At 56.9% G+C, this 21,912-nt stretch overlaps 7 protein-coding genes across 7 annotated transcripts; 4 read left to right on the forward strand and 3 right to left on the reverse strand.

Annotated features, from left to right (window-relative positions):
* Nucleotides 1–140: 140 nt before the first annotated feature.
* On the reverse strand, nt 141–1,521 carry L226DRAFT_69217 (uncharacterized protein). Its single transcript, XM_067687164.1, has 4 exons — nt 1,080–1,521; nt 671–1,022; nt 413–587; nt 141–343 (listed from the first exon to the last, which is right to left on the reverse strand). The coding sequence occupies exons 1-4, from the start codon at nt 1,263–1,265 to the stop codon at nt 226–228; spliced, it is 831 nt and encodes a 276-aa protein (XP_067535508.1). The 5' UTR covers nt 1,266–1,521; the 3' UTR covers nt 141–225.
* Nucleotides 1,522–2,009: 488 nt separating this feature from the next.
* L226DRAFT_463111 (trehalase-domain-containing protein) lies at nt 2,010–5,077 on the reverse strand (the record flags this gene model as incomplete). Its single annotated transcript, XM_067675767.1, has 8 exons — nt 2,010–2,248; nt 2,312–2,457; nt 2,513–2,611; nt 2,668–2,775; nt 2,832–3,757; nt 3,810–4,280; nt 4,616–4,873; nt 4,949–5,077. The coding sequence occupies 8 exons, from the start codon at nt 5,075–5,077 to the stop codon at nt 2,010–2,012; spliced, it is 2,376 nt and encodes a 791-aa protein (XP_067535509.1).
* Nucleotides 5,078–5,164: 87 nt separating this feature from the next.
* On the forward strand, nt 5,165–6,031 carry L226DRAFT_69231 (uncharacterized protein). The gene has a single exon (XM_067687165.1). The coding sequence runs from the start codon at nt 5,335–5,337 to the stop codon at nt 5,911–5,913; it is 579 nt and encodes a 192-aa protein (XP_067535510.1). The 5' UTR covers nt 5,165–5,334; the 3' UTR covers nt 5,914–6,031.
* A 2,570-nt stretch (nt 6,032–8,601) lies between these two features.
* On the forward strand, nt 8,602–13,651 carry L226DRAFT_463316 (P-loop containing nucleoside triphosphate hydrolase protein; the record flags this gene model as incomplete). Its single annotated transcript, XM_067675782.1, has 20 exons — nt 8,602–8,768; nt 8,821–8,915; nt 8,973–9,177; nt 9,231–9,338; nt 9,388–9,483; nt 9,551–9,638; nt 9,697–9,790; nt 9,854–10,114; nt 10,179–10,454; nt 10,528–10,740; nt 10,793–10,875; nt 10,930–10,949; nt 11,000–11,522; nt 11,577–12,230; nt 12,292–12,328; nt 12,387–12,745; nt 12,806–12,885; nt 12,937–12,991; nt 13,056–13,367; nt 13,424–13,651. 20 exons carry the CDS (start codon nt 8,602–8,604, stop codon nt 13,649–13,651), a joined length of 3,954 nt encoding a protein of 1,317 aa, XP_067535511.1.
* Nucleotides 13,652–14,021: 370 nt separating this feature from the next.
* Nucleotides 14,022–15,491, forward strand: L226DRAFT_69347 (uncharacterized protein). The gene is made up of 4 exons (XM_067687166.1): nt 14,022–14,198; nt 14,257–14,424; nt 14,477–14,768; nt 14,823–15,491. Exons 1-4 carry the CDS (start codon nt 14,133–14,135, stop codon nt 15,398–15,400), a joined length of 1,104 nt encoding a protein of 367 aa, XP_067535512.1. The 5' UTR covers nt 14,022–14,132; the 3' UTR covers nt 15,401–15,491.
* L226DRAFT_508560 (uncharacterized protein) lies at nt 15,217–17,751 on the reverse strand. The gene is made up of 4 exons (XM_067678180.1): nt 17,591–17,751; nt 16,359–17,533; nt 15,616–16,300; nt 15,217–15,564 (listed from the first exon to the last, which is right to left on the reverse strand). Exons 1-4 carry the CDS (start codon nt 17,663–17,665, stop codon nt 15,514–15,516), a joined length of 1,986 nt encoding a protein of 661 aa, XP_067535513.1. The 5' UTR covers nt 17,666–17,751; the 3' UTR covers nt 15,217–15,513.
* A 209-nt stretch (nt 17,752–17,960) lies between these two features.
* Nucleotides 17,961–20,906, forward strand: L226DRAFT_535157 (MFS general substrate transporter). Its single transcript, XM_067680843.1, has 16 exons — nt 17,961–18,085; nt 18,169–18,322; nt 18,388–18,484; nt 18,543–18,655; nt 18,715–18,728; nt 18,790–18,887; nt 18,944–19,140; nt 19,195–19,360; nt 19,429–19,452; nt 19,541–19,567; nt 19,641–19,715; nt 19,813–19,858; nt 19,926–20,026; nt 20,076–20,165; nt 20,245–20,373; nt 20,496–20,906. The coding sequence occupies exons 1-16, from the start codon at nt 17,972–17,974 to the stop codon at nt 20,611–20,613; spliced, it is 1,563 nt and encodes a 520-aa protein (XP_067535514.1). The 5' UTR covers nt 17,961–17,971; the 3' UTR covers nt 20,614–20,906.
* The last annotated feature ends 1,006 nt before the right edge of the window (nt 20,907–21,912 follow it).

A 21,912-nucleotide genomic window follows, 5' to 3' on the forward strand; every position in this document is an offset into this window, starting at 1 on the left:
TTGTCGCTATATGTATGCCCTCCTTTTATTGTTCAGATACGTCTTGGCCCTTACTAGTTAGCCATAGAGGGGCCATATCAGGCGTGTCCCATATGTATCCGTACAAGAGAGCAACTCCTTTTCACGGAGGATCGTATATTACCGGGAATTACAATGTACATGATGAAGGTAGCATTGTACACGCACTGAGAAAGTATCCAACTGCAAAATCGTTCCGGTGAACATCTACAAAAAGGTGGCAGTAGCCAGGGGCTCAGTGTAGCATACATGACTATAGGTATCTGCAGGGACGTCGTCCCGGGCCATATGCTGGAAACGGTGTTTCCACGCTTGCAATGTGATGCTAACATGACGATCGAGTCGCAAGTCAGACCAACCAGCAGACTCCAAGACAAAGCGTCACACAGCTCACCTCCTAACTTGCTCTACCGCATCGTGATACTCCGAGGGGCTGCAGTACGGAAACGCACTTGAGGAGGGCACATCGAGGGAAAACTCAGCGAGCGGGTACAGCTTCGCAGTGTTCTGCCCAGTCCAACCCAAGGTGTCCGCGATCAGCCGCCACTCTAGAGCCGTCTCGCTTTGCGCTAGAGGAACGAGAGCAGGGAAGATGAGTACCAGTCTTAGCACAGTCCGACAAACAGTCAAAGAAACACATAGGAGCACTCACCACAATCAGCTAACCGCGGGTTCCCGTCCCAATAAGTCCTCGAGAGGTTAGCCGCCGCCAGCGGATGGACGTACGACGCCCTCGCGTGGTCAAACATGCTGTTCCGTCGCTGGATCCGAACCGACACGTCGCCGTTCTTCCAAAAGTGACACCCGTCGATGGGGAGCGGCGGGTCGGGCTTGATCTCAACTGCCACTGGGGAACTTGAACTTGGACTTGAGCTGTCTGCACCGTGACCGTGACGGTCGATCGGGACGGACGTGATGGACGACTGCGCGGGCGGCGGTGTTGTTGCTACCAAGAAGCATCTGTAGAGTGCAGAGGCGTCGAACGGGGTGCATATGGAACATAACTGAACAAGCAAGAATGAGCTTGCGACCCGTCGAATATCCGAGCGTGAGCGACTCACCTGAGCGCAGAGGGCGAGACACTGCACGGGACCGATCGCACGGACAGCCTGCATCTCTTCCGAGTCCGGCGAGATGCCGGGGACCGCCTCTGCAAGCATCTTCTCCCCTTGCAGCGTCAACACGCCGAAGAACCCGGCGCGGGGAAACAGCGTCCTCGTTTCTCTATAAGTTTGTAGGTCAGACATGGTTAATTTGGCAGAGTCAAGGTGGGATATTGTGTTCAACGAGGAAGGGCGCGAGCGAGCAGATGGGAGGGAAAGGCGGGGGCAATTCGCGAACTTAGGGGGTTAAGTACGGGAGCAAGTCCCATCGGTTCCGAGTCCGCGCGGGACCATAGACTTAGCCCCGCATGTCGGTTTCGTCTGGGGTATCCGCGGGAGTGACGTACATAGACCGATCGAACGCAAAGGCTGTGGACAGTCAGAGAGGGAGGTCCAGCATACAGTACGATGACCCGGTCGCGATCAGCCTCGGAGCTCGAGATGTGCTGTGATGAATGCGATAAATATATCACACAAGATTGGACGCGAAGCGGGGGATATCTACAGGAATTGCGAGAGCGACGGATGTATCATACTGTACACGAGTTGTAAGCAGGACGACTATGTAGCTGGACGTCTATGAATCTACGTGATGCGATTAGAGAAGAACGAGACGGCATCATGAACGGGAAGAGGTAATGGAACGAGAACAAGGATGATAACATGGGATGAAACGGAAGAAGTCGTGAAATCGTACAGCGGAAGTCCATTCATTAATAGCTATGTGGGTTGTCGACATCAAAGGCTGGTTAATCGGGTCTTCTGGACGCACGGAAGGATATCTTGATCGTCCGAACGTCATACTGGCGAAGAATTACGGGCGGCGAGGCGCTGTATTACTTTACTGACGTCGTCCAGCACAGGTCGAAGTCGTGGGGCGCCCAGCGCTTAGTACGACTGGGACATGTCGGGGACCTGCGATCCCACCCCAGTGGGCTGGATGACGGGCGAGGACAACTTGAGTGTGTCCATCGCAAGACTGAGCGGGTCAGTCGGCATAGAACCATAAGCCGCTGGCGCCTGCTGAGGGTTGAGGTAGTTGCCGAAGAAGACCTCCGGGCTGGTGCATGCCGACACCGCGCGACGCATGCCGGTTGAGAGGTATGTGAGGCCGACTTGGTATGCAGCTGAGGAGGTAGAGCATGCGTTAAGATAAGGATACTAGTATCACTGAATGGGGGAGAACGTACCGTTCATCCAGCCGAAGCCCTCTCTTGGCACCATCTTGAAGTCGATGCCTTGGTTGCCGTACTCAGCGTCGACGAGGTGCGACAACTTGACTGCGTCGAACTTCTCTGGGACGACGCCGTTGAAGTCGACGAAGGCGGTCGTCATCCTATTGCGCAATATAAGTGAAAGAGCAAGGAAGCAAGCGGCGAAAGATCCCTTACATGTACAACCACCTGTACGCCAGGCGCTGTGCATCCTCAAGGTAGCCATATCGCTCAAGGCCGACCCACGCCATGATCTGGTGCGGGGGCCAGGCATACCTGAATGTGGGATGATCAGTGAGGATATTGCAAGAAAGGCCGACAAAGACACTTACGGGTAGTCCCACTGACGGTTCGGCCGATCGAGCGAGATCTTACCGCGCGACTCCTCCGTTCCAGATACGAGACCGCCCAGCACCTCGAACTTCTTGAGCGACTGCGAGCTGCATGGGAACGTTCAGCCGAGACAAAGCAGACGAAAGAAACTGCAAGAACGCACATGAGCTTCCAGCACTGCTCCTCGCTCGCGCACCCGGCCCAGAGCGTCCAGAACGCGGTCACACTCTCGTACAAGCTCTGCTTCTCCTGCACGGTGTCGTAGTCAAAGTACAGCGCCTTGCTCTCGTTCCAGCAGTACTTGTCGATGATGCCCTTGCGCCACTCTGCGCGCTGGAACCACTCGTCGCTCTTCTGCAGACGGCTCTTCGAGCGCTCCCACCTGCTCTTGTCCGCATACGACTCCGGGCTCGGGGGGAACGGTGTGAGCAAAAAGTCCTCGTCCAGCTCCAGCTCGTCGTCGAACACCTCCCGGATCGCCGTTCCGATGTCGACCTCGTACTTGTACAGGAGTGCCTGCAGATCGATCGTCCCCAGGTTCGCACAGCGCTTCTCGAACCGGTACGTCGTGTCGTGCCCGGACTCGCGGACCGCGCGGTCGTGCAGGAAGTACTCGTCCAGCGCGGGCTCCTTGATCGACCCGTCGTTGTATCGCTCGCTGAATTCGAGCACGGAGAGCCCGTGCTTCGCCGCATACGGCTCGAGGATGTGCGTGAAGTGCGTGGCCTCCGTCTCGGGAGGGATACCGAGACCGTCGGGACGGAAGCGTGAGAGACCCGTCTTTGGGTCCATGCGGGGCTCGGCGACCCAGATGGTGTGGTACTCCTTGATCGCGGCCTGAATGGCGCGCTTGAGCCACTTGCGGTTCTCCTCCATGTCGGAACGGTCGAGCTGGTTGTAGATCTGGAGGGCCATGTCGGTGAGGAAGGGTGGCTGTGTGCGGCACAAGTAGTAGCTTCGAGAACCGTTCAAGATCTTGCCGTAATGCTTGATCTCGAAGATGAAGTGGTCGACCATTCCCTTGGCCATGTTGACATAGCCGTCAACGAGTAGGCCAAGCGAGATGAAGTACGAATCCCAGTTGTACAGCTGATGTTGTCATGAGTACCTTATATATACTCCGATGACTCGCGCCGCCTACCTCGTTGAACCGCGCACCTGGGACGATGAATGGAATGCCTTTCAACGTCTTGCCACCCTTGCTATCATTGACCTCCTGCATCGCAAGAGCCAGAAGACCGGGCTTGTTGTTGAGGCTCTTCACGAACACGGGGTCATCAGGGACCTGTGGAAGGACCTGGACGTCCAGGTTCAGATGGGGCTTCTCCTTCGCAACCTGGCGATAGTACTCGGCCATCGCAGGTTCTCCGTGAGGCACGTATATACGTGGGTTGACGCGTCCTGTGCGGTTTTTGGGGTCGGCACAGATGATCTCCAGTCCTTCTCCGTCAATGCGACGCGTCAACGCATTCCAGAACGAGTTCTTGATCATACGCGAGAGACGGTCGACCGGGTTTTCCGTTAGACGCGCTTCATCGAGCACGATGCGCTTCCGGCCGTGGTCTCGGGCAAGCGCCAGCTCTTGCAGGAGGTTCGACAGCATGTACGTTCCCTACATGACGATGTCAGTTAGTAAGCTTGTTCGACGGAGATTATCTTGCGTGTAACGAGCGCAGCCAACGCGGATCTCGGAGCGCCCTAGTCGGAGCAACAAGTCGACGAACACCCCAATCGACCTCTCATGAACGCGTCAATCAACATCTCAATTGACAACCCCACAGGGTGGTCGGGCGCGACGCGCTCAAGGTCCGCACTACCCTCGCACATTTCAATCTGCCCGCGCATACAGGAGACTGAACCTTATACCATACACTGCTCTGCTAATGCGGGGCGGTATAGACAAAGGGGGTGGAGGAACTGGCCACACAGGAGAAAGGGAGTACTCACGCGAATGTCGAAACTCTTGAAACCGTTACTCGTTGCGGTGCCAAGAGCCATCAATTTCGGGCCAGCATCCGTGACAGAGATCTGGAAGTCGCCGTCAGTGTCTTCCTGCTCGAGGACGACCCGAATGGTCTCCTCCACGTCAATCAAGAAGCGGCGGGGCGCAGAGCCCTTCTCGTCGTGGGACATGCGACGTGCTCGGTGGTGGGTGGCATCCTGGAACACAGGGGGGCGTTTTGGGTTGTATCCGTGGGCGAAGGACTGTATGGAACAAAGACGCGCGGTGGGCGATAGTGAGTCAAGGCTGCCCCAACGCATCAACCACAGGGTACCTACCGCGCTGTATGTCCGCCCACGGCTGAAGCGTTCCTCGCCACCATAGTAGGTGCTGGCCTCGCTGTTGACAGGGCGGTGTTGCTCATCGACGAAGTTCACGCCGGTCGGGTGGGTGAGTGCGGGGGCCATGGGGTATAATGAGTATTGGCAATGGCAGAAAAATGAGGGAGCGGGAGACGCGGGGGGCGAGAGACGAGAACGAAAGCGGGAACGATAGGCGTATAAGTCAAGGAGAGGGCGTCGGGGATGGTGGTGGTGGTGGAATTATAGGTGATGAAAGAAGGGCAGAAGTGACGAATTGAACGGTGGTGCAGTATTAACCGAGGCTCGGAGCGCGCGCCGGCAGTACCGTATGTCCCTGCCTGTGATTCGCCGATCGCGTCTATATGCTCTTCTTCGCTGTGCTACACGGTGTGCTCGCCCTCGGAGTCGTCGACGGCAGCAGTAGAGAAGAGAAGATCCCAGCCACGCTCGGTGCGCCCTTATATGCTTCGCGCGCGTCCCCTCGCGGCGTCCAGCTGACCACCGAAACAGTTACGGCAACCGCTTCCCCAGCCTTCCCCGCAGTTTATTGGGCACCTCATCTCGGCGTCCAGGGCCTCGCACGACAACCACGAATTGTGCCATCCATCCAGAGCAAATGCCACACTTCCGCGCGTCTTCCCCACACAGACGCGTCCCCGCACTGCGCCGTGTCCCTTTCGGGTCCCTGGGTTTTCACAGTGTTTGAACCGCGTTGCCCCATCCGCCACATCGCTCGTCCTATGGCATGCTTCCTTCCCAGGGAGTGGCATCTGCTGAGCATGTCAACCACAAGGAACAATGGCCATGATCCGGCCTGGCAGCTCTGCCCTGACAAATGCACTCTCGTCGGCCCCGGTGCGCCCTCATCCTCTATCGCCGGACTGATACGTGCATGCTATCCTCAGGTGTCTTTCTCGCGGCCCTGTGCCTCTCATGCTTGACATTGCGATACAAGGGACAGAGGCACAGGTAAGTCGTACCTCATTATCACGATCTTGCCCATTTTTTCTCGAGGTCGTCGAAGTTTCTGGGCGGCATCCATGGTGGACCGTCTTGGGCCTCGGCGTGTAGATCGTCCGTATCCCGAGTCGATCTGCCATTCCCCTGGAGTGCAGAGGAAAATCGATCGCGTCTCCATGATCTCATACCACGTAATACGTTCTCTGAGGTAATCGCGCATGTCGTGGAGGAACTGCTGTGTTCGTTGTAGACGATGCATCCAACAGAACAATCTCGAGACACTTCCACGGCGAAGGTATCGTTTGCGATTCATATGCAACTTCGTGCCTGCACGCTTGCGCGAAGAGTCAGAACTTCCTCGGTCAGTAACAGGAACACGGCTCGTGGTACGAACTCTCAATTAGATCCCCCAACCGCACAACGTGGCTAAGTTCTGCTCCCACCGAACCTCTTGCGATGAGAGATGGCCAATCTCCGGTCTTCGCGATTGTGCATAAGTACGTGATTGAGCGACTGCCTAAACGGCAGTATGTGCAACTTCTCAGAACCTGAACCCATCTTCATTCAGGAGTCAACCCACAGTCATGCGTCTGTGTCGTCTTTCCGGTGAAGCGGGATTTCCAAACGACCGTTGGAACTGGCAATCTTCGTCGAAGCACAGACATAACGCTCTGATTGCTTCGTCCGCCCGGGAAAGTGGAGCTTGGACGGTAGCGTGGCATGTTCAGCGTTTCTACCGCATGAATTCCTCCAGTGAAGTCGCACAATTTTCCAGGGTTGCTTTTCGCGACCTGGACGGTATTCTCGCCGGACGCAGGACCATGTTGGCCATATGCGCAAGTTGCTGAAATGAGGGTTCTAGATCGCAGGGCAGCCCCAGGACACAAAGGAGGACCTGCTCGGTGATCAACACACTGAGAAAGCAATCCTTACATCGACCGCCCTATGCCCACCGATATCGTTATCCGAGCCTCGATGCCAATTCTTCGAGCTTCGAGCCTGACAAGGTGCGCTGGTAGCTCGCACGGCGGGGCGTTATCGATACCTTTGACGTCAAAGCTTCGCGTCGGACGGACATTGCATTCATGCCGACATCGGACATCCCCACCTCAGCCTGGCACTTGGTAAATCCGCACAACTGGAGAGGATACTTAGGGCGCGCCGACAGTATGCCGCCGCGCCTGAACATAGGAACGTGTTGCGGTTGACGTCAAGCACGCTCCTCGCCCCCACCATGCGCCCCCTCGAGCCCCCTCCTGAGGCAGGTCCATCTCTGCGCGACCTCGCAAACACGATGACGTTGCCAGAGAAAGCGGCGACGATCGAAACGTTGGCGGCGAGATAAGCTATAGGCTTGCATTATGTACAGAGTATGTACAAAGCAGAGTCGCGCATCGTGATTGATGCGAACGCATAGCGGGACGATTGGACAATGTGCATGGCGTGCTCAGGCTCGGAAGCACGGTCGCGAGCTGATCGCGAGGACTCGGTTCGATATGGGCGTATCCGCAGAGCAACAGGAGGAGCACGCGAGAATATTGGTGGCCCACGGCTGGCCCAGACAGGCTCGCGGGCTGCTCGATTGTGGGCAGCTGGCCATGGGGCACGGGTAAATGACCTTGCAGCGAAGCCCGTGCGACCCGCTCGGCGCGTGCAGGGCTCAGCCTCAGGCCTGGCGGAAATACACCGTTCCTCGTCGCTTAGCGCGATGTACAACTTCCCAAGAGCCCTCACGTCCTCGTCTGTGCACGATACTCCAGCGGCTTCACCACCGCCCCGATGAGCTCGACCCCGAGCATGGTGGCGCAGCACCCCTTCCGCTTTCCGGACACGTCCCGCTCACCCAGTGCCACCCCGCTCGACCTCCTCCAGCAGCTCGAGTCCGCGAATTCCTCCGTGCCAGCAGCGTCCAGCAGCCCGGGGTCTCTCGGCGACGTCCTGAACAACCCGCACCTCGAGCTCGTCGTCACCACCCTCCTCCCTGCGGCCGTTGCTCTGCTCGGACTCGCCTTCGACCTCCTCTCGCGCCTTCCGTACCCGAGGTCCGTCCAACGCGCCGCACGCACACTCACCAGCCCGTTCCGCAACTTTTTCACCCTCGCCGATGTCGAGGCGCCGACTCCATGTCCGCTCCACCGCGCGCCGTGGAAGGCGCGCGCACTCGTGCTCGGATCAGTCGTGCAGAGCGTAGGCTGGCTCGCCGTGCTGGCGTACAAGGAGGAGGTTGGCGAGTGGCACGGGAGCGTCAGAGCAGGCGTCGCGTTCTTGGCTTGGGTGCGTGCAGTTCATCGTCGTCCGGAGCGAGGAAATGGTTCGCTGATGCCATGCGGCGCTGAAGACGATCGCGTTCACGCGTGTCCTCGTTAGGCCCCCAACGACTACCCCTTACCTGCTCATCTTGTTCTACGCGACGTGTGCGGTTGCGGCGTTGTATGACCTTGCGCTGGACGTGCTCGATCGTCCTCTTCGACCCGGCGCGATCATCTGGGATGCGATCCAGCTGGGCGTTGTGTCCCTGCTCGTTTGGTTCGCCGGGACGTACCCGCTGCAAGATGTCTGGCCATGCCCGAATGTTGCGAAGCCCACAGATGTGCGTTTCGCTCAGTTTCTGACGTTCACGCCTCGGGTCTCAACCGGCGCTTTTCCAGCCGTCGTCCAACGAATTCACTATGCCGGAGGACAGTGCGAACCTGTGGTCCTGGTGGACGTTCTCCTTCGTGGAACCGCTCTTCAAGGTGTCAAACTCACGCCGAGTCAATGACGAAGACGTGTGGACTCTGTCCCCGTTCTTCACCCACAAGAATCTCTTCACGAAGTACCTACAATATACCTCGGAGTAGGCCTCAAATTTTGTTCTGCGAGTGTATGAGAAGCTTATGACCTCACAGGCACCCCGAACATTCTCTGTTACGTTACTTAATCCGATCGAGTTCTCTCGACCTAATTCTGGATGTCGTACTAAACACCTGGAGCGCAACTATCGGTGAGTGTCGGATGCTCTCTGCGATACGAACGTGATGCTAAGACATCGGACTTATAGGCTTCGTACCTCCTTACGCTCTGCAGCGGATCCTGCAAGCACTCTCGGACCCTGCGCCAAACGCCAAGAGCACCGCATACTTCTTCGCAGTCGTTGGCTTCGTCGCCAACCTTTCATTCGCGCAAGTGGACGTCAACAGGTTATGGTTCACACGGCGATGTTACGAACGCACCAGAGGCCAGCTGTTCTGCGCGCTGCACTACAAGTGAGATTTTGCCATTTTGCGGTGAAATGTCGCTGATGTGCTGTTGATCGTAGAGCGTTGAAGCGACGGGATTTCAGCGGGAAGAGCACGAAGAAGCCAGAGGATGACACGGACGACGATGAGGGCAACGCCGACCTTGGAAAGATCGTCAACCTCATGCAGTAAGTCCATCTCGACGACTGCGATGTATCGTCGATTAACGAACTGCAGAGGCGACGCATACGCCGTGGCATATCGCTTCTGGCAGTTCTCTGGGTTCTTTTTGGCACCTGTCCGCTTGACCATCGCGTTGATCTACCTCTATCGGTCAGTCTTCTACTGCGCCTGTGTTTTCTTTGACCCGTAGAGTTCACTGAGCGTCGCATACATACAGCATACTCGGTTGGAGCGCCTTCGCTGCTGTGATCGTGACAATCGTCGTATACTTGCTCAACTGGCCGCTAGCGAACTACGACATCTACGTACGTGGCGATCCGCGTGGAGGGGAAGGACAGGATCTGACGACCAGTATGCATACAGCTCATGCGCCAAACCTGGAAGGCTTCCGATCGACGCATGAACACGGTCAACGAGCTCTTCCAGAACATCCGGTTCCTCAAGTTCTACGGCTGGGGTGACTAGTCTTTCGTTCTTTTGGACTCAAGCTCTGCTTATGCGTTGATGTTCTGAATTGCAGAGTTCCGATGGAGCGAACGAGTGCAACAGGCACGAGACAACGAGCTCCGTTGGCGGGTCAAGTCCAATGTCGTGGACGTCTTCATCGGCTTTATCTGGAGCTGGATGCCCTCGGCGACCGCCCTCACGACGTTCGTCTGCTACACCGTCGTGGCGAAGGAGCGGCTGACTGTTGCGGTCGCGTTCACGGCGATCGCGCTGTTCTCTTACCTCCAAGGGCCCATGATGGAACTACCTGACCAGGTCCGCGCTATGCTCCATGGTGAGTCTCTTCGGCTCACTCAAGCAAGCATGTTCTTTGTTGTTGATCCATACCGGCCTTGCAGCATATGTCAGCATGCAGCGTATCGAGAAGTTCCTTGACGAGCCAGAGGTACCGGACTGGGCGACGTCACTCAAGAGGGACGGCCAGCCAAGCTCGTCCAACGAGGCGGAGGTTGGGTTCGAGAACGCCAAGTTCGAATGGGATATTGCGACAGAGGACGCCCCGTCAAGATTCACGCTAGGTCCGCTTGACATCAGGTTCCCGCCTGGGAGGTTGTCACTGGTAAGCGGCCCGACCGGGTCAGGGAAGAGCGCATTGCTCGTCGCGATGCTCGGAGGTACGTGTCTGAGTCCAAATCTTAGTTGTCATTGACATAGTGGCTGAATGCTTATTGGTCATGTGTCCCGTAGAGATGCATTGCACGTCAGGCCGCGTTCTGCTCAGCAAAGCTGGGCACCAGGTGGCCTACTGCGCACAGAACCCGTGGCTGGAACATGCCACCGTTCGGGACAACATCATCTTCAACTCCGGGTATGGTTATGATGAGCTGCGATATCGGGCTGTCGTGGACGCTTGTGCCCTGGAGAAGGACTTCGAGATCTTCCCTGCTGGCGATATGACAGGTTCGTTTTCTGCGATGGGTGTCTGGAGGAAGGTCTGATTGCGTCCCACTAGAGATCGGAGAGAAGGGGATCACGCTCTCGGGTGGCCAGCGCGCTCGGATCGCTCTCGCTCGTGCTTTGTACTCTCCAGCGAAGGTGCGCATATCGTTGATCCTGAACTGTGTGTGTCATCTGACTGTATGATTGTAGGTTATCCTCCTTGACGATCCGTACGTCGCCTGCATACCTGCGCCTCTGCCCTTGCGCTAACGTCTCACAGGCTGGCCGCGGTAGACCTCCACACTGCAGCCCACCTGGTAAAGAAGGCGTTCTCGGGCGATCTCGCCCGCAACCGCACCATCATCCTGGTCACTCATCACATCAACCTTTGCTTACCCATTGCTGCTCACCTCGTTGAGCTCTCGTCCGGTGCAGTCTTGCGCAACGGCTCGACAGCTGATCTTCGTGAACGTAATGAGTTGGAGAAACTCGTGGAGGCAGAAGATACTGCCGTAGAAGACACCACGGAAACCTCCTCGGCCACGACGACAGATGTGGAGCATGAGATTGACCTGGGCAAGTCAAGGGCGCCGAGTATTCATTCGAACGATAAGGGCAAAGGGCGGTCCACGCCTCACAACGACAACACGAGGGCTGGCAAATTGATCGATGAGGAGTCCCGTGCGGAGGGACGTGTCTCCCTCCGCACCTACTGGACTTATATCCGCGCCGCCGGAATTATCTGCTGGATACTGACGTTCACACTGATGCTCATGCTTCGCGTCATCAACATTGGTTTCCAGGTAAGCGTGATGGATAAATAATCCGCAACATAAAGGCTCATAGACGATGCACAGTTCTTCCTGGCGAGATGGGGCGAAGCATATGAGAAAGGCGGTCCCGTAACCGAGCTCAGCGGTATACAAGTACACGGCATCCTGGACGGCCTCCCTCCGCCCGACGAGAACGTCAAGCCATGGCTCATGATCTACTTGTACATCTCGCTCTCTGGTGCTCTTGTGGTACTGCTGTACATCTCTCTCGGGTATTACGCGAGCTTGCGAGCCTCCCGGTCTCTCTTCATCGCGATGCTACAACGTCTCTCTCGTGCTCCTTCGCGATTCTTCGACATCACCCCCATCGGTCGCATCCTCAACCGCTTCACCTCCGATATCAACACAGTTGACCATGCACTGCAGTCCTCGGCAAGCGCCGCCCTGTCTGGCACGATGAATTTCGTCATCTCGTTCTTCGTCGTCGTCTCTATCGTGCCCTCCTTCGCGCCCTTCGCGCTGTTCATCGCATGGCTGTACATCCGCCTCGCGCCGTCGTACGTACGCGCGTCGCGCGACCTACGCCGCCTCGAGTCTGTGTCGCTCTCGCCGGCCTTTGCGGGCTTCGACGAGCTCCTGCGCGGGCTGCCGCACGTCCGGGCGTTTGGCATGGAGGAGCGGTACCAGGACAGGTTCTACCAGCGCGTGGATAAGTTCCAGTCGTTCGACCATGTCTATGTTCGTTTGTCCCTCTTCCTCAATATATTTTCGTGCGTGCGTGACTGACGAGGCGTGGCAGTGGCTCATCGCCGGGTGGCTGAACTGGAGATACGACTGTTAGTTTCCTTTTTGCGTGAGGCTGTCTCCCCGCCGTGTTACTGATATTTCGGGCAGGCCTTGGATCCCTGGTGGTGTTCATGACCACGTTGTTCGCCCTCGGCAGCTCGGTGTCGTCCGGGCATGCGGCACTTGTCATCGTACAGGCCGGCATCTTCGCAGAAGCCTCGAGACAGCTCGTCCGCGTGCTCGCGCAGGTTGAGCTGGACTTCAACTCGGTGGAGCGTATCATCGAGTACCTCGACGTTCCGCAGGAGGCCCCCGCGGTAATTCAGGAGAAGCGTCCACCAGCGGCTTGGCCGTCCAGCAATGGCGAGCTCATCGTGCAGGACCTTGTTGTCAAGTACGCTCCACACCTCCCTGCCGTCCTCAAGAACGTCTCGTTTTATGTCAAACCAACAGAGAAGGTCGGAGTGGTGAGTACTGATCTAAGTTAAGTGAGTGTGCGAATGACTGATCATATCGGCTGCCGTAAGGTTGGGAGGACGGGATCAGGAAAGTCCACGCTCGTGATGTCTCTCCTTAGGATCATTGAGCCGAGTGGAGGTCACATCATGTACGTATACTCCTCGTGCAAGTATCTTCTGTACTAACGGTCGGTCTGTAGTATCGATGGGATAGACATCGCTACGATCGGGCTCGAGGACCTCAGGAGTCGCATAGTGAGTACTCATGCTTCCGCGGACTGCATTTGCGAAAACGATGTCTCATCGTCATTGTTCATAGACAATTATCAGTCAGGACGTGTCCCTGTTCTCTGGGACCCTACGCAGCAATCTGGACCCCTTCAACGAACATACGGACCAGGAGTGCTGGGACGTGCTCGAGCGCTGTCACCTCACCACCATCCTCAAGGGATCCCTGCAGCGCTCTCAGGGCGCCCATGAGATCTCACTCGACATGCCCATAAGCCAGACCGGCTCCCTGAGCGCGGGTGAGCGGCAACTGGTCGCGATGGCCCGAGCTATCCTGCGGCGCAGCAATTTGGTCATCCTGGATGAAGCGACGTCGCAGATTGACACAGAACTTGATGACCAGGTGAGGTTAATTAAGCATGATCATCGTTCGGCGTCGTCTCACCGTCTGCGCTACAGATCCAGCGCACAATTCGTGAGGAGTTCGCAGGTGCGATCGTCATCACCATCGCTCACCGTCTTAAGACGGTCCTGGACTACGATCGCATTTTGGTCCTGCGCTCCGGAGAGATCGTGGAGTTCGACTCTCCTCAGGTTCTCCTCCGCAAGCCTGGAGGGGCGTTCAGAGATATGTGCCGCGCGAGTGCCGACAAGAGAGTATACCAAGCAGCTTCGGAGCCTCCATGATCAACGCGTTCGTCGTCTAAAAAGTATTCTCACAGTTTCAGGTCTCTGGATGTATTTTTAGGACATATCTTGCTTGGTTCGTAGTATGTACTTGCACTGGGAATAATAGACAGCGCCGTGGTTGTACGGGCTGCTGTTCATACATTAACCATACTGATCGATGCTGGGCGACCATCGACCATCCCCGGTCCATGTTCAGCCCCAGCTTTGGGCTGCGCTGATGCGCTCTGCTTACTGAATTGCTTGTCGCCGTCGAGGGTCGGATATTAGCCAAGACGATCAATATGCCTGCCTCAAGCAGTGCAGGCGACTGTTGGCAATAAGGCGGCGGCTGTGTGTGCGGGGTGACAATCATGTCTTCTGTCGAACGCCTCATTACTGCCATGCACCCCTCGCAACCACGTCCTTTCCCTCAGTCGCTGCTGCTCTCTGACTATTATACCCCTGGATAACTTCCAAGCCCTATCGTAGCCACAGACAAATGGCGTACCAAGGACAGCCAGATGTGGTTTCAGGAGAGCAATACAGGTATGCTCTGACTAACTTCGTGAGTGTCTCTTAACTAGTAGGGTCTTCTCAAGCGCGTTCTGAGACCTTGATTCTAGCGTATTGCACACGAGAAAGTAGAGGAACAACGGGGTCAGCTGCAGGAGCAGGAGAAGCAGGTCGCGCTACTCAAAGATCGGATCGCACTGCTCGAGGGCACGAACCAGAATCGCCATCTGGGAGTGAGCAAGCTCGGCGGCAACTCTATAGATGATTTCTCTATCAAGGTGCGTCCTCGCGTTTCACACAGAACGATCGTTGTATGAACAGGACGACCAGAACGCTGCTTCAGCACTGGAGAGGCAGATCAACCGATGGGCCGCGGACGTTACCCGTACACCCCCTGCACCGCTGAATGTCATTCGACACGCTGCACTCACGGACGTCTTCGATGACGATCCGCCCGAGCTTGGTCCCAATGCACCCAGTCCTACCGGTATCCAGATCCAGAGTCTGCTCCGCCACGCCGTCTCAAAAACCATCGCGGAGGGCATCATCAACTGCCTGATCGTAACCGACTCCCCCGAAGCGAACATTCAGCTCACACGTATCCACGAGCACATCTTCGCTCGTACGTGCATCCTCTCGCGCGATGCAAGCATTATTTAACCATCATACAATGCAGGAGACCCGACGGTTGCAGCAGTCTGGCGGCGTCAGACCTTCACCGCAGCCGTTGAGTCCTGTTCAATGGACATGTCCCTCTTCTTCCTATCCGAGAACATGGGCAACCTCGCCAAGATCCTCGCGCTTGAGACTTGCGAGAAGAACACGCCGAGCGGCGGCATCTACGCCGTCCTCGAAGCCGCGTACGAGTTCTCGCGCATGCTGCACGGCGCACCCTCGAGCTCGGGCGGCACTGTCGACGCGTTCTACCGTGCGTTCGTGCCCGACGTCGCGAGCACGATGAACCCGCGCCAGATTGAGCTCGTCAAGCGTTGCCATAAGACGGAGAGAGGAGAGCTGGACCGCGTGGGCGCAACAGTCTTCCCCGGACTGGTCAAGGTCTCGCGGGGCCCCCCAGGTCCCAACGGAGTCTCGACAGAGAACGTGCAGACCGTCGTGAGGCGAGCGCAGGTCATCTGCGAGTGCGCGCTGATGGGCGGGCTTGGAGCTGCCGTTGTGGGAGTTAGCCCACCCCCGTCGGTGTCGCCACCTGCGGGAGGATACCCGAACAGCGGATTCCATCTGGAGGGATTGTAGCATCTATCATACCCATTATTTCTTGATTTCACAAGGATAGCTGGAATTGCAAAGCGAGCATGCTTGTACGGTGTCCAGTGCTGTAATCTAGTAAGCTATTAACTACGTAGAGTCTAGTCCTGTACCACCAGGAGCGATGCAAGGGTGGCCTCTGTCTCAACGACCTAGAGAAAGGAGTTCAGTCATGGAGAATCGACGAAAACGGTACGGCATACCTGTAATGCCTGGAGCACCTCCAGCCGCTTGCGAGCAGCCTCCAACCAGTCAGTGAGCAGTACCTTTGCAGGGCCCTTGAGCTGGTTGAGCTCGCGCGCGGCACTGTCCAAGTCCTTCTCGTTCAGGTAGTACTCAGCCCGCGCCAACACGCTGAGCACATCCGAACCAGGTACAAGGCCATGTCTCTGGAAGCGGAAAGACGAGAACAGGTTGGACGCCAAGTACGACAGAACGCCAGCATTCTGGTCAGGGACCAGCGCAACGCTTGAGACACGGGGCGCAACCGAAGACGTGAACCAGTTCGTCAGATCAGCCAGAGGCTCGACACCGATGTCAGGCACGTCCGACTCCTCGAGCGTCTCGAGGGCAGCAGCGACAATGGGGTCTTCGCGCGCCGCAGCGACGTGACGAAGAACACGCAGCTCCTCGCGGAAGGGTTTGCGCTCTTGTGAGTCCACGGCGTGGTGGACGGCACGGAGAGCGGACCACAGCGCGTGCACGCGGATGTTCTCGTCGAGGTAGGCCGAGTTGTCCAGCGCGACACGCTCAAGACGCTTGAGGTTCGTCGCAATCTCGTCGAGCTTGGCAAGGCGGCCACCACGCTCCTGCTCGACGCGCATCTTGATCTCGCGAATCCAACGGCGCTGGAGCTCGATACCCTGCGCGATGACCTCAGTCCTCAGGCTATGCGTCACGCGCGTAAGCAAACATATCCCTTGTGCATGCAAGTGTACACACGTACCGCTCGTTGATGATCTCGCTCTGGGTCTGGAGCTCGAGCTCGAGCTTCTGACGGTAGTCCTGGATCATCTTCGCGCGCTCCTGCTCAAAGAACTTGCGGAAGCTCTCCTCCTGGCTGTCGAGCTTGTCCTGCGCCTGCATCTCGAGCTCCAACAACGACTGCATGCACTCGCGTGCCTGCTCGTCAAGCGACGCCTCAAGCTTCTTCGCCTCAGCGGCCTTGATGTCGTCGATGCGTGCAGCAAGCTGCGTGAGGTCAATCTTGGCCGTGTCAAGGATGTCGCGTGCCTTCTCCGCGGCAGCAGGGTTGGTGTTGAGGTAGGAAGCGAGGTCGTCAATCACGGTCGCGAGCTGAGCAATGACAGGCTCAGACGCGACGAATGCAGACACAGCGGGGGCAATGAGCGGAAGGGGTTCAGGAGGCGGCGGAGATGGGGACGTGGACTCAGACTTCGCGGGCTCCGACTTGGACTCCTGTTTGGGTTTCGGCGGAGGTTTTGGACGCGAGTAGCCGGGAGGAGGCTCGAAGCCAACAGGAAGCGGCGCATCGTAGACGTTCGGTTCACGACGCGCAGACTCCTCCTCGTTTGTGCGAGGGGGGATAGTGTCCGGGGGAGAAGGATGGGGCTGCGCAGGGGTGGTCGTAGCTTCGGGAAGCACGTCGATGGGCTTGTCTGCAAGTGCTGCCTCTGCCTTGCGGACGAGGTCCTCCACACCTTCAGAAAACTGCATGGACTGGTGCTTAGCGATGGCAGCAGCTTTCGAGCCCTTGTCGTAGACCTTGGCTTCACTCCGCTCTACCGTCGTCCTAGCATTCTCGGTGATGGACTTCACCCTCTCCTTCGTCTTCTCAAACGCCTCCTTCGCACCCTCCCCGTTGAACTTGGCCACCACGCTGTCGAAGAACTCCTTCGAGACGACCACAACGTTCTTGCCAGACTCGATGACATCGTTCACAGTGAGGTTGTCCCATTCGTGGTCTTCAGCATACTGGAGGAAGGACGCGCCTAGAGGGACGTTCTCGACGAAGAACTCGCGGTACTGGGGGACCTGGAACGAGACGAAGGCGCTGCCGACGTAGAAAGTCGAGACACCCGCGGTGGTGTAGAAAACAAGCCTCCGTACGATGCTTTTCTTTTTCTTGGGCGGCGCTGGGGGCGGCTCGGTCGCGAACCGCTGTACGGAGGAGGGTCAGGGCACGGAGTAGACGTAGCGTACAAGGGCGGGACTCACGCGACGGACGACCCGAACGGCAGCCCTGCCCGAAGGTGCGCCTACCGCCCTCGAGACGGGGAGAGCACGCAACATGCGCGACTAGTGTAGCGTAGCGGCGAGACCGACGTGGTGTCGGGGATGTGTGGAACGGCGAGCAGACGCGGGTGCACGACGTCGCCGCTCGCCGGAAGAAATCGGAATTTGCATATTCAACCCATAATCTCAAGTTACGGCAACCCCCCTTATCGTGCCCTTTTTGGGGCCCCAATCTCGCATGAACTGTTATCTCTTAGCACTAAGCACCCTCGTTCTCCAGCCATGCATTGCCATATGGGTGACAGTTCGGACGCTGGTGCAAAAATACGGCGTTCGCGCAGGCCGTGGGCGACGTCCTGAACCATGTCCGAGAAAGAGAAGGTCGCCGAAGACATCACCGTGCGGGAAGAAGACTCGGGATCCCAGCAGTGGACCACCACTCGGATCGAGCTCTGGGCCTTCTATGTCTATTACATCGTGAGCACGAGATTATTACTATCGCTATTTGTCGCGATCGCGCGGCAAGCAAACACTGACCGGGACCGGATGCATATGCGCAGGGCAACAACGGCCTCTCCGGATTCAACTTCGGTCCTTCGCAGTTCCAGAACCTCCTCTTCTTGGCCGGATACGATCCCAGCCAGCCACCATTCACCGCTCCGTGCGGCGCAGACACCGATTGTGTCCTGCCCTACCTCGGTCGGGTCCGCGATGGTGCAGTGTGCTTCGATGTATAGCCTGTCACACTTGTGCTGACATCGTGACCGCGTTAACCCCAGTGAATTCGATTGTGCTACTCACCAACGGCATCAGCTTTGCGCTACAAGCGGTTGTCTTGCTCATGGTCGGAGCATGGGCAGATTATGGGACATGGAGGTATGTATATGTTCTTCAGTGTTTCTAGCCGTGTTTGAAAGAACATACTGTCCCCCAGACCAAACATCACCATATTCTTTACCATCTTTGCGGTCGCCGTCTCGTTCGCATGGCTCGGTGTCGAGGACGCATCAAAGTGGGAGGCAGGCGTTGCTTTGTACATGCTTGGTTGTGAGTACTCACTCTACCTCATGTTGCGTGACCGTTGTAAACAATTCCGCCATCAACAGTGATTACCTACCAAGTAGGTTCGGTTCAGCTCGAACTCATGTCGCGTCTCATGATTAATACTGAACATCGATCAGTGCGCGCTTACCTTCTGGACGGCAGCCTTTCCAGGCCTGGCCCGGGACCTGCCGGAGGTGCAAGAATCAGCGGCTCGGGTCGATGCTGGAGAGAAAACGTGAGTGAATTACCTTCATGAGACCTCGAGCAGTACTTACCATGGCAATTACACAGCATTGAGGAGCATGCCAACTATGAGTCTCTGGAACGAAACAGGATCTCAAATGTCTCGTTTGCCGTCTGCTCCGCCGGCGAGATCATCATCCTCGCAATCATGGTTGGTATCCTCAAGGGGCTCAAGTCCGACGAGAGCACCGAAAACAACACAAAGGCCTTCAGCGTCCTTATCGCCTTCGCTGGCGGTGTATGGTGTGAGTCTCTCAACTACCTCCGAGGGTCAACTCGCTCACGCCGTCCGGCTGAAGTGTTGTGCGCGCTGCCGTGGTTCTTCCTCGAGAAGCGACGCCCTGGCCTCGCCTTACCTCTAGGCGCGTCGATGCTCACGATCGGCTTCAAGCAGACCTTCGTGGCGTTCCGCGAGTGCATGAGGCTCAAACAGACCTTTTTGTACCTGATCTTCTACTTCCTCATGTACGTCACTCTCCGTCTCGCCTGCTCTGGCCTGTTTCGGTCACAGTAGTAACCCTCATCACACACAGGGGCGACGTCCTGAACACGACAGTGTGAGTCGATCAACTCCGCGAGCCCTACATCCGACCCCCAGGGCGCAGAGCGCCGTAATCTGGCTAACTGGTATCACATTCCCTCTAGTACCGTAATAGGAACGCTGCAAAACAGGTGCGCGAACTCGTTCCCGCGTGGGTGCAGAAGGGCTCTAGTGCTGACCCGGGAACACACTGCATTACGCCAGCGTGGTGTCATACTCGACGTTGCAGCTTACTCTGCTTTTGATCGTGGGGATTGTGACGCAGGGCCTTGGGATCTAGTACGTCTGCGCTTCGTATCACTATCAGTCCCTCTCTCCGCGGGGAACGTGCTGGCCGCATGCTTGAGGCTAACCCTGAACCCTCCGCCGCGGACAGTCTGTTCTGGCTCGTGCAGAAGCGCTGGAAGATCTCGACGAAAACGGTACGTTCCATCGCAGGGGTTCTGTGAGATCGGAGGACGCTCAATTGCTTGAGTTCTGTTGTTTCAGATGCTCTGCTTCAACGTGTTCTGGATTTTGGTACTTACCATCTGGGGACTCATTGGCATCCACACCGATAAGTTCGGTTTCAAGCATGTTTGGGAAATATGGTACGACTCATTGTTGCCCGTCGCGCCGATCATACTGAATTCTGCGCAGGTTGTACCAGGCGTACTATGGCCTGATGGTCTGCCCCTGGTATGCGTACAGTCAGACCATGATCAGCGAGGTCTCCCCTCTGCCACAGATGTACGCACAGCACTGCACATCCAGCTTCACACAGCACGGACTTGCCAAATGACTGATGAACGTGTGCGTTCCTTTGCAGGTTCCTGTTCTTCGCGCTCTTCTCCGTGGTCGGGAAGACGTCCGCATTCATCGGCCCGCTCGTCTCCTCCGCGATCATCACCGCGTCCGGGAATAACGACAACTATCCATTCGTGTTCCTCTTCACACTGTGCGTCTATGCTCTTCCTTGCATATTGGGTTTTACTTCCGAGCATCTCCATCTCTCTGCCCGCGAAGTCTCATTCTACCCAGACATCTCCTGACTGATTGCTTCTGTTTCTCCTCTCACAGGGGTGCGCTAAGCACGGGCTTCCTCTACTTTGTGGACGTCGAGAAGAGCCGGAAGGAGTGCGGAGAGTTCATTCTGGCGGAAGCCAAGCGCGAGGCGTTTGCGGACGCTGCGCCATGAAGATGAACACGGTCACGATCATGATCATGATACTCACACCAAGTACACCTACGCCGATACCAACCTCTCTCTTTGGCCATGCGAGAAAAACGCTTGTTTACGACTTCTCAAAACAACTTCCTTCAGAATCACGAACTCGGGGCCGTGCGAGCACTTCGCCACACATCGAATCGTGCGACTTCCTTTGCCGAGGCTCCCAGGCGAGTCGCCCCACTAGGCCAAATGAAGATGATTTGTGGTACTGGTCCGATTTGGGTGGGCCTGACTGTGCACACGTCCTTGCGAGACCGGCCGACCCTACGACCCCTTCCTTCTCAACCGTCCTGTTCTCGCCCGCGCTCCTTACGACGACCAAGCCTTCAGCTTCAATCACCGCGCACCTCCGAGTCTCACGGCGCTGCTCGGGCCAGCTGTCTGGTCAATAATGAGGACGGGCTACCCGGTTCTAGTGCCAGTGGGTCGAAACTCTGAAGCTCGCCGCTCGCTATATCCGAGTCTGCAACGTGCTCATGAGCCGATTCGGGGGTTTTACGTGTGCAACTTTGAGAAGAGATCGTATGAGACTGGTACCAGTACTGCCAGGAGGCTGCTCGCCATGACACCATATCCGAGTCGCCGTCTTTGGACCACAAACCTTAAGCTTGATATCGACGGACACGGACACCTTAGTGTCCCGGTGTTAGACGGAATGCAGCTGCACTGCTGCCTGCTGTCTGGCATGGTTTTCACCGGTTCACCTCCATAGCAAAGTGAGACATGCCCTGCATACAGTACGTACGAGTACACTCAGTATATTACAGACTGCACATCGACGTACAAGGTTTCGTGCCGCAAAGGGCAATACCTATATATGCGGTACGTACCGTACCATCGTCCGAGCTCTCGGGCGAGCGTCAACACGGATGAAGCACGCCTTGAGGCCTTGATACTCGGGTGGACACGAACCCACACGTACGACCGCACAGGCAGGCCTGCCCTCATCCATCGACATGTTCAAGTTCTCTTCTCCGGGAAGGCATGGGCAGGTCTCAGTGCGACACTTGCGGGTCCGACCGTGGCGCACCCGGTCCCCAGCGATCGCAGACAACGAGGCAAGACAAAAATATATACGTATGTATGTATGTCTGCTGCGCCGGCCACCCGGCGGGTCCCTATGGAGGAGGCTTTCAGCTGCGGAAGAAGCGATCGACTCACATAATGATTAAAGCTTTCCCCGTCTTACGGCCCCGGCATTTTCGGAGGGGCACTGACCTCAGGTTGTATGCGTGTGACCTGAAGCTTAGCATGACGCAGACCTGC

Source organism: Lentinus tigrinus, assembly GCF_003813185.1.
Source record: "Lentinus tigrinus ALCF2SS1-7 unplaced genomic scaffold L226scaffold_12, whole genome shotgun sequence".
Lineage (NCBI taxonomy): Eukaryota > Fungi > Basidiomycota > Agaricomycetes > Polyporales > Polyporaceae > Lentinus > Lentinus tigrinus.

Bases quoted from the DNA above. Each gene is read 5' to 3' on its own strand.
- L226DRAFT_69231 (XM_067687165.1), top strand. From the start codon at position 5,335: ATGCTCTTCTTCGCTGTGCTACACGGTGTGCTCGCCCTCGGAGTCGTC.
- L226DRAFT_508560 (XM_067678180.1), bottom strand. From the start codon at position 17,665: ATGTTGCGTGCTCTCCCCGTCTCGAGGGCGGTAGGCGCACCTTCGGGC. The intron at 17,534-17,590 runs GTGAGTCCCGCC...TCCTCCGTACAG, and splicing joins CCGTTCGGGTCGTCCGTCGC to CGGTTCGCGACCGAGCCGCC. The intron at 16,301-16,358 runs GTACGTGTGTAC...CGTGACGCATAG, and splicing joins AGCGAGATCATCAACGAGCG to CCTGAGGACTGAGGTCATCG.
- L226DRAFT_69217 (XM_067687164.1), bottom strand. From the start codon at position 1,265: ATGTCTGACCTACAAACTTATAGAGAAACGAGGACGCTGTTTCCCCGC. The intron at 1,023-1,079 runs GTGAGTCGCTCA...TTGCTTGTTCAG, and splicing joins GTCTCGCCCTCTGCGCTCAG to TTATGTTCCATATGCACCCC. The intron at 588-670 runs GTGAGTGCTCCT...TCGTTCCTCTAG, and splicing joins CCCGCGGTTAGCTGATTGTG to CGCAAAGCGAGACGGCTCTA.
- L226DRAFT_69347 (XM_067687166.1), top strand. From the start codon at position 14,133: ATGGCGTACCAAGGACAGCCAGATGTGGTTTCAGGAGAGCAATACAGG. The intron at 14,425-14,476 runs GTGCGTCCTCGC...CAGGACGACCAG, and splicing joins TAGATGATTTCTCTATCAAG to AACGCTGCTTCAGCACTGGA. The intron at 14,769-14,822 runs GTACGTGCATCC...CATACAATGCAG, and splicing joins CCACGAGCACATCTTCGCTC to GAGACCCGACGGTTGCAGCA.
- L226DRAFT_535157 (XM_067680843.1), top strand. From the start codon at position 17,972: ATGTCCGAGAAAGAGAAGGTCGCCGAAGACATCACCGTGCGGGAAGAA. The intron at 19,716-19,812 runs GTACGTCTGCGC...CGCCGCGGACAG, and splicing joins ACGCAGGGCCTTGGGATCTA to TCTGTTCTGGCTCGTGCAGA. The intron at 20,027-20,075 runs GTACGACTCATT...AATTCTGCGCAG, and splicing joins AAGCATGTTTGGGAAATATG to GTTGTACCAGGCGTACTATG.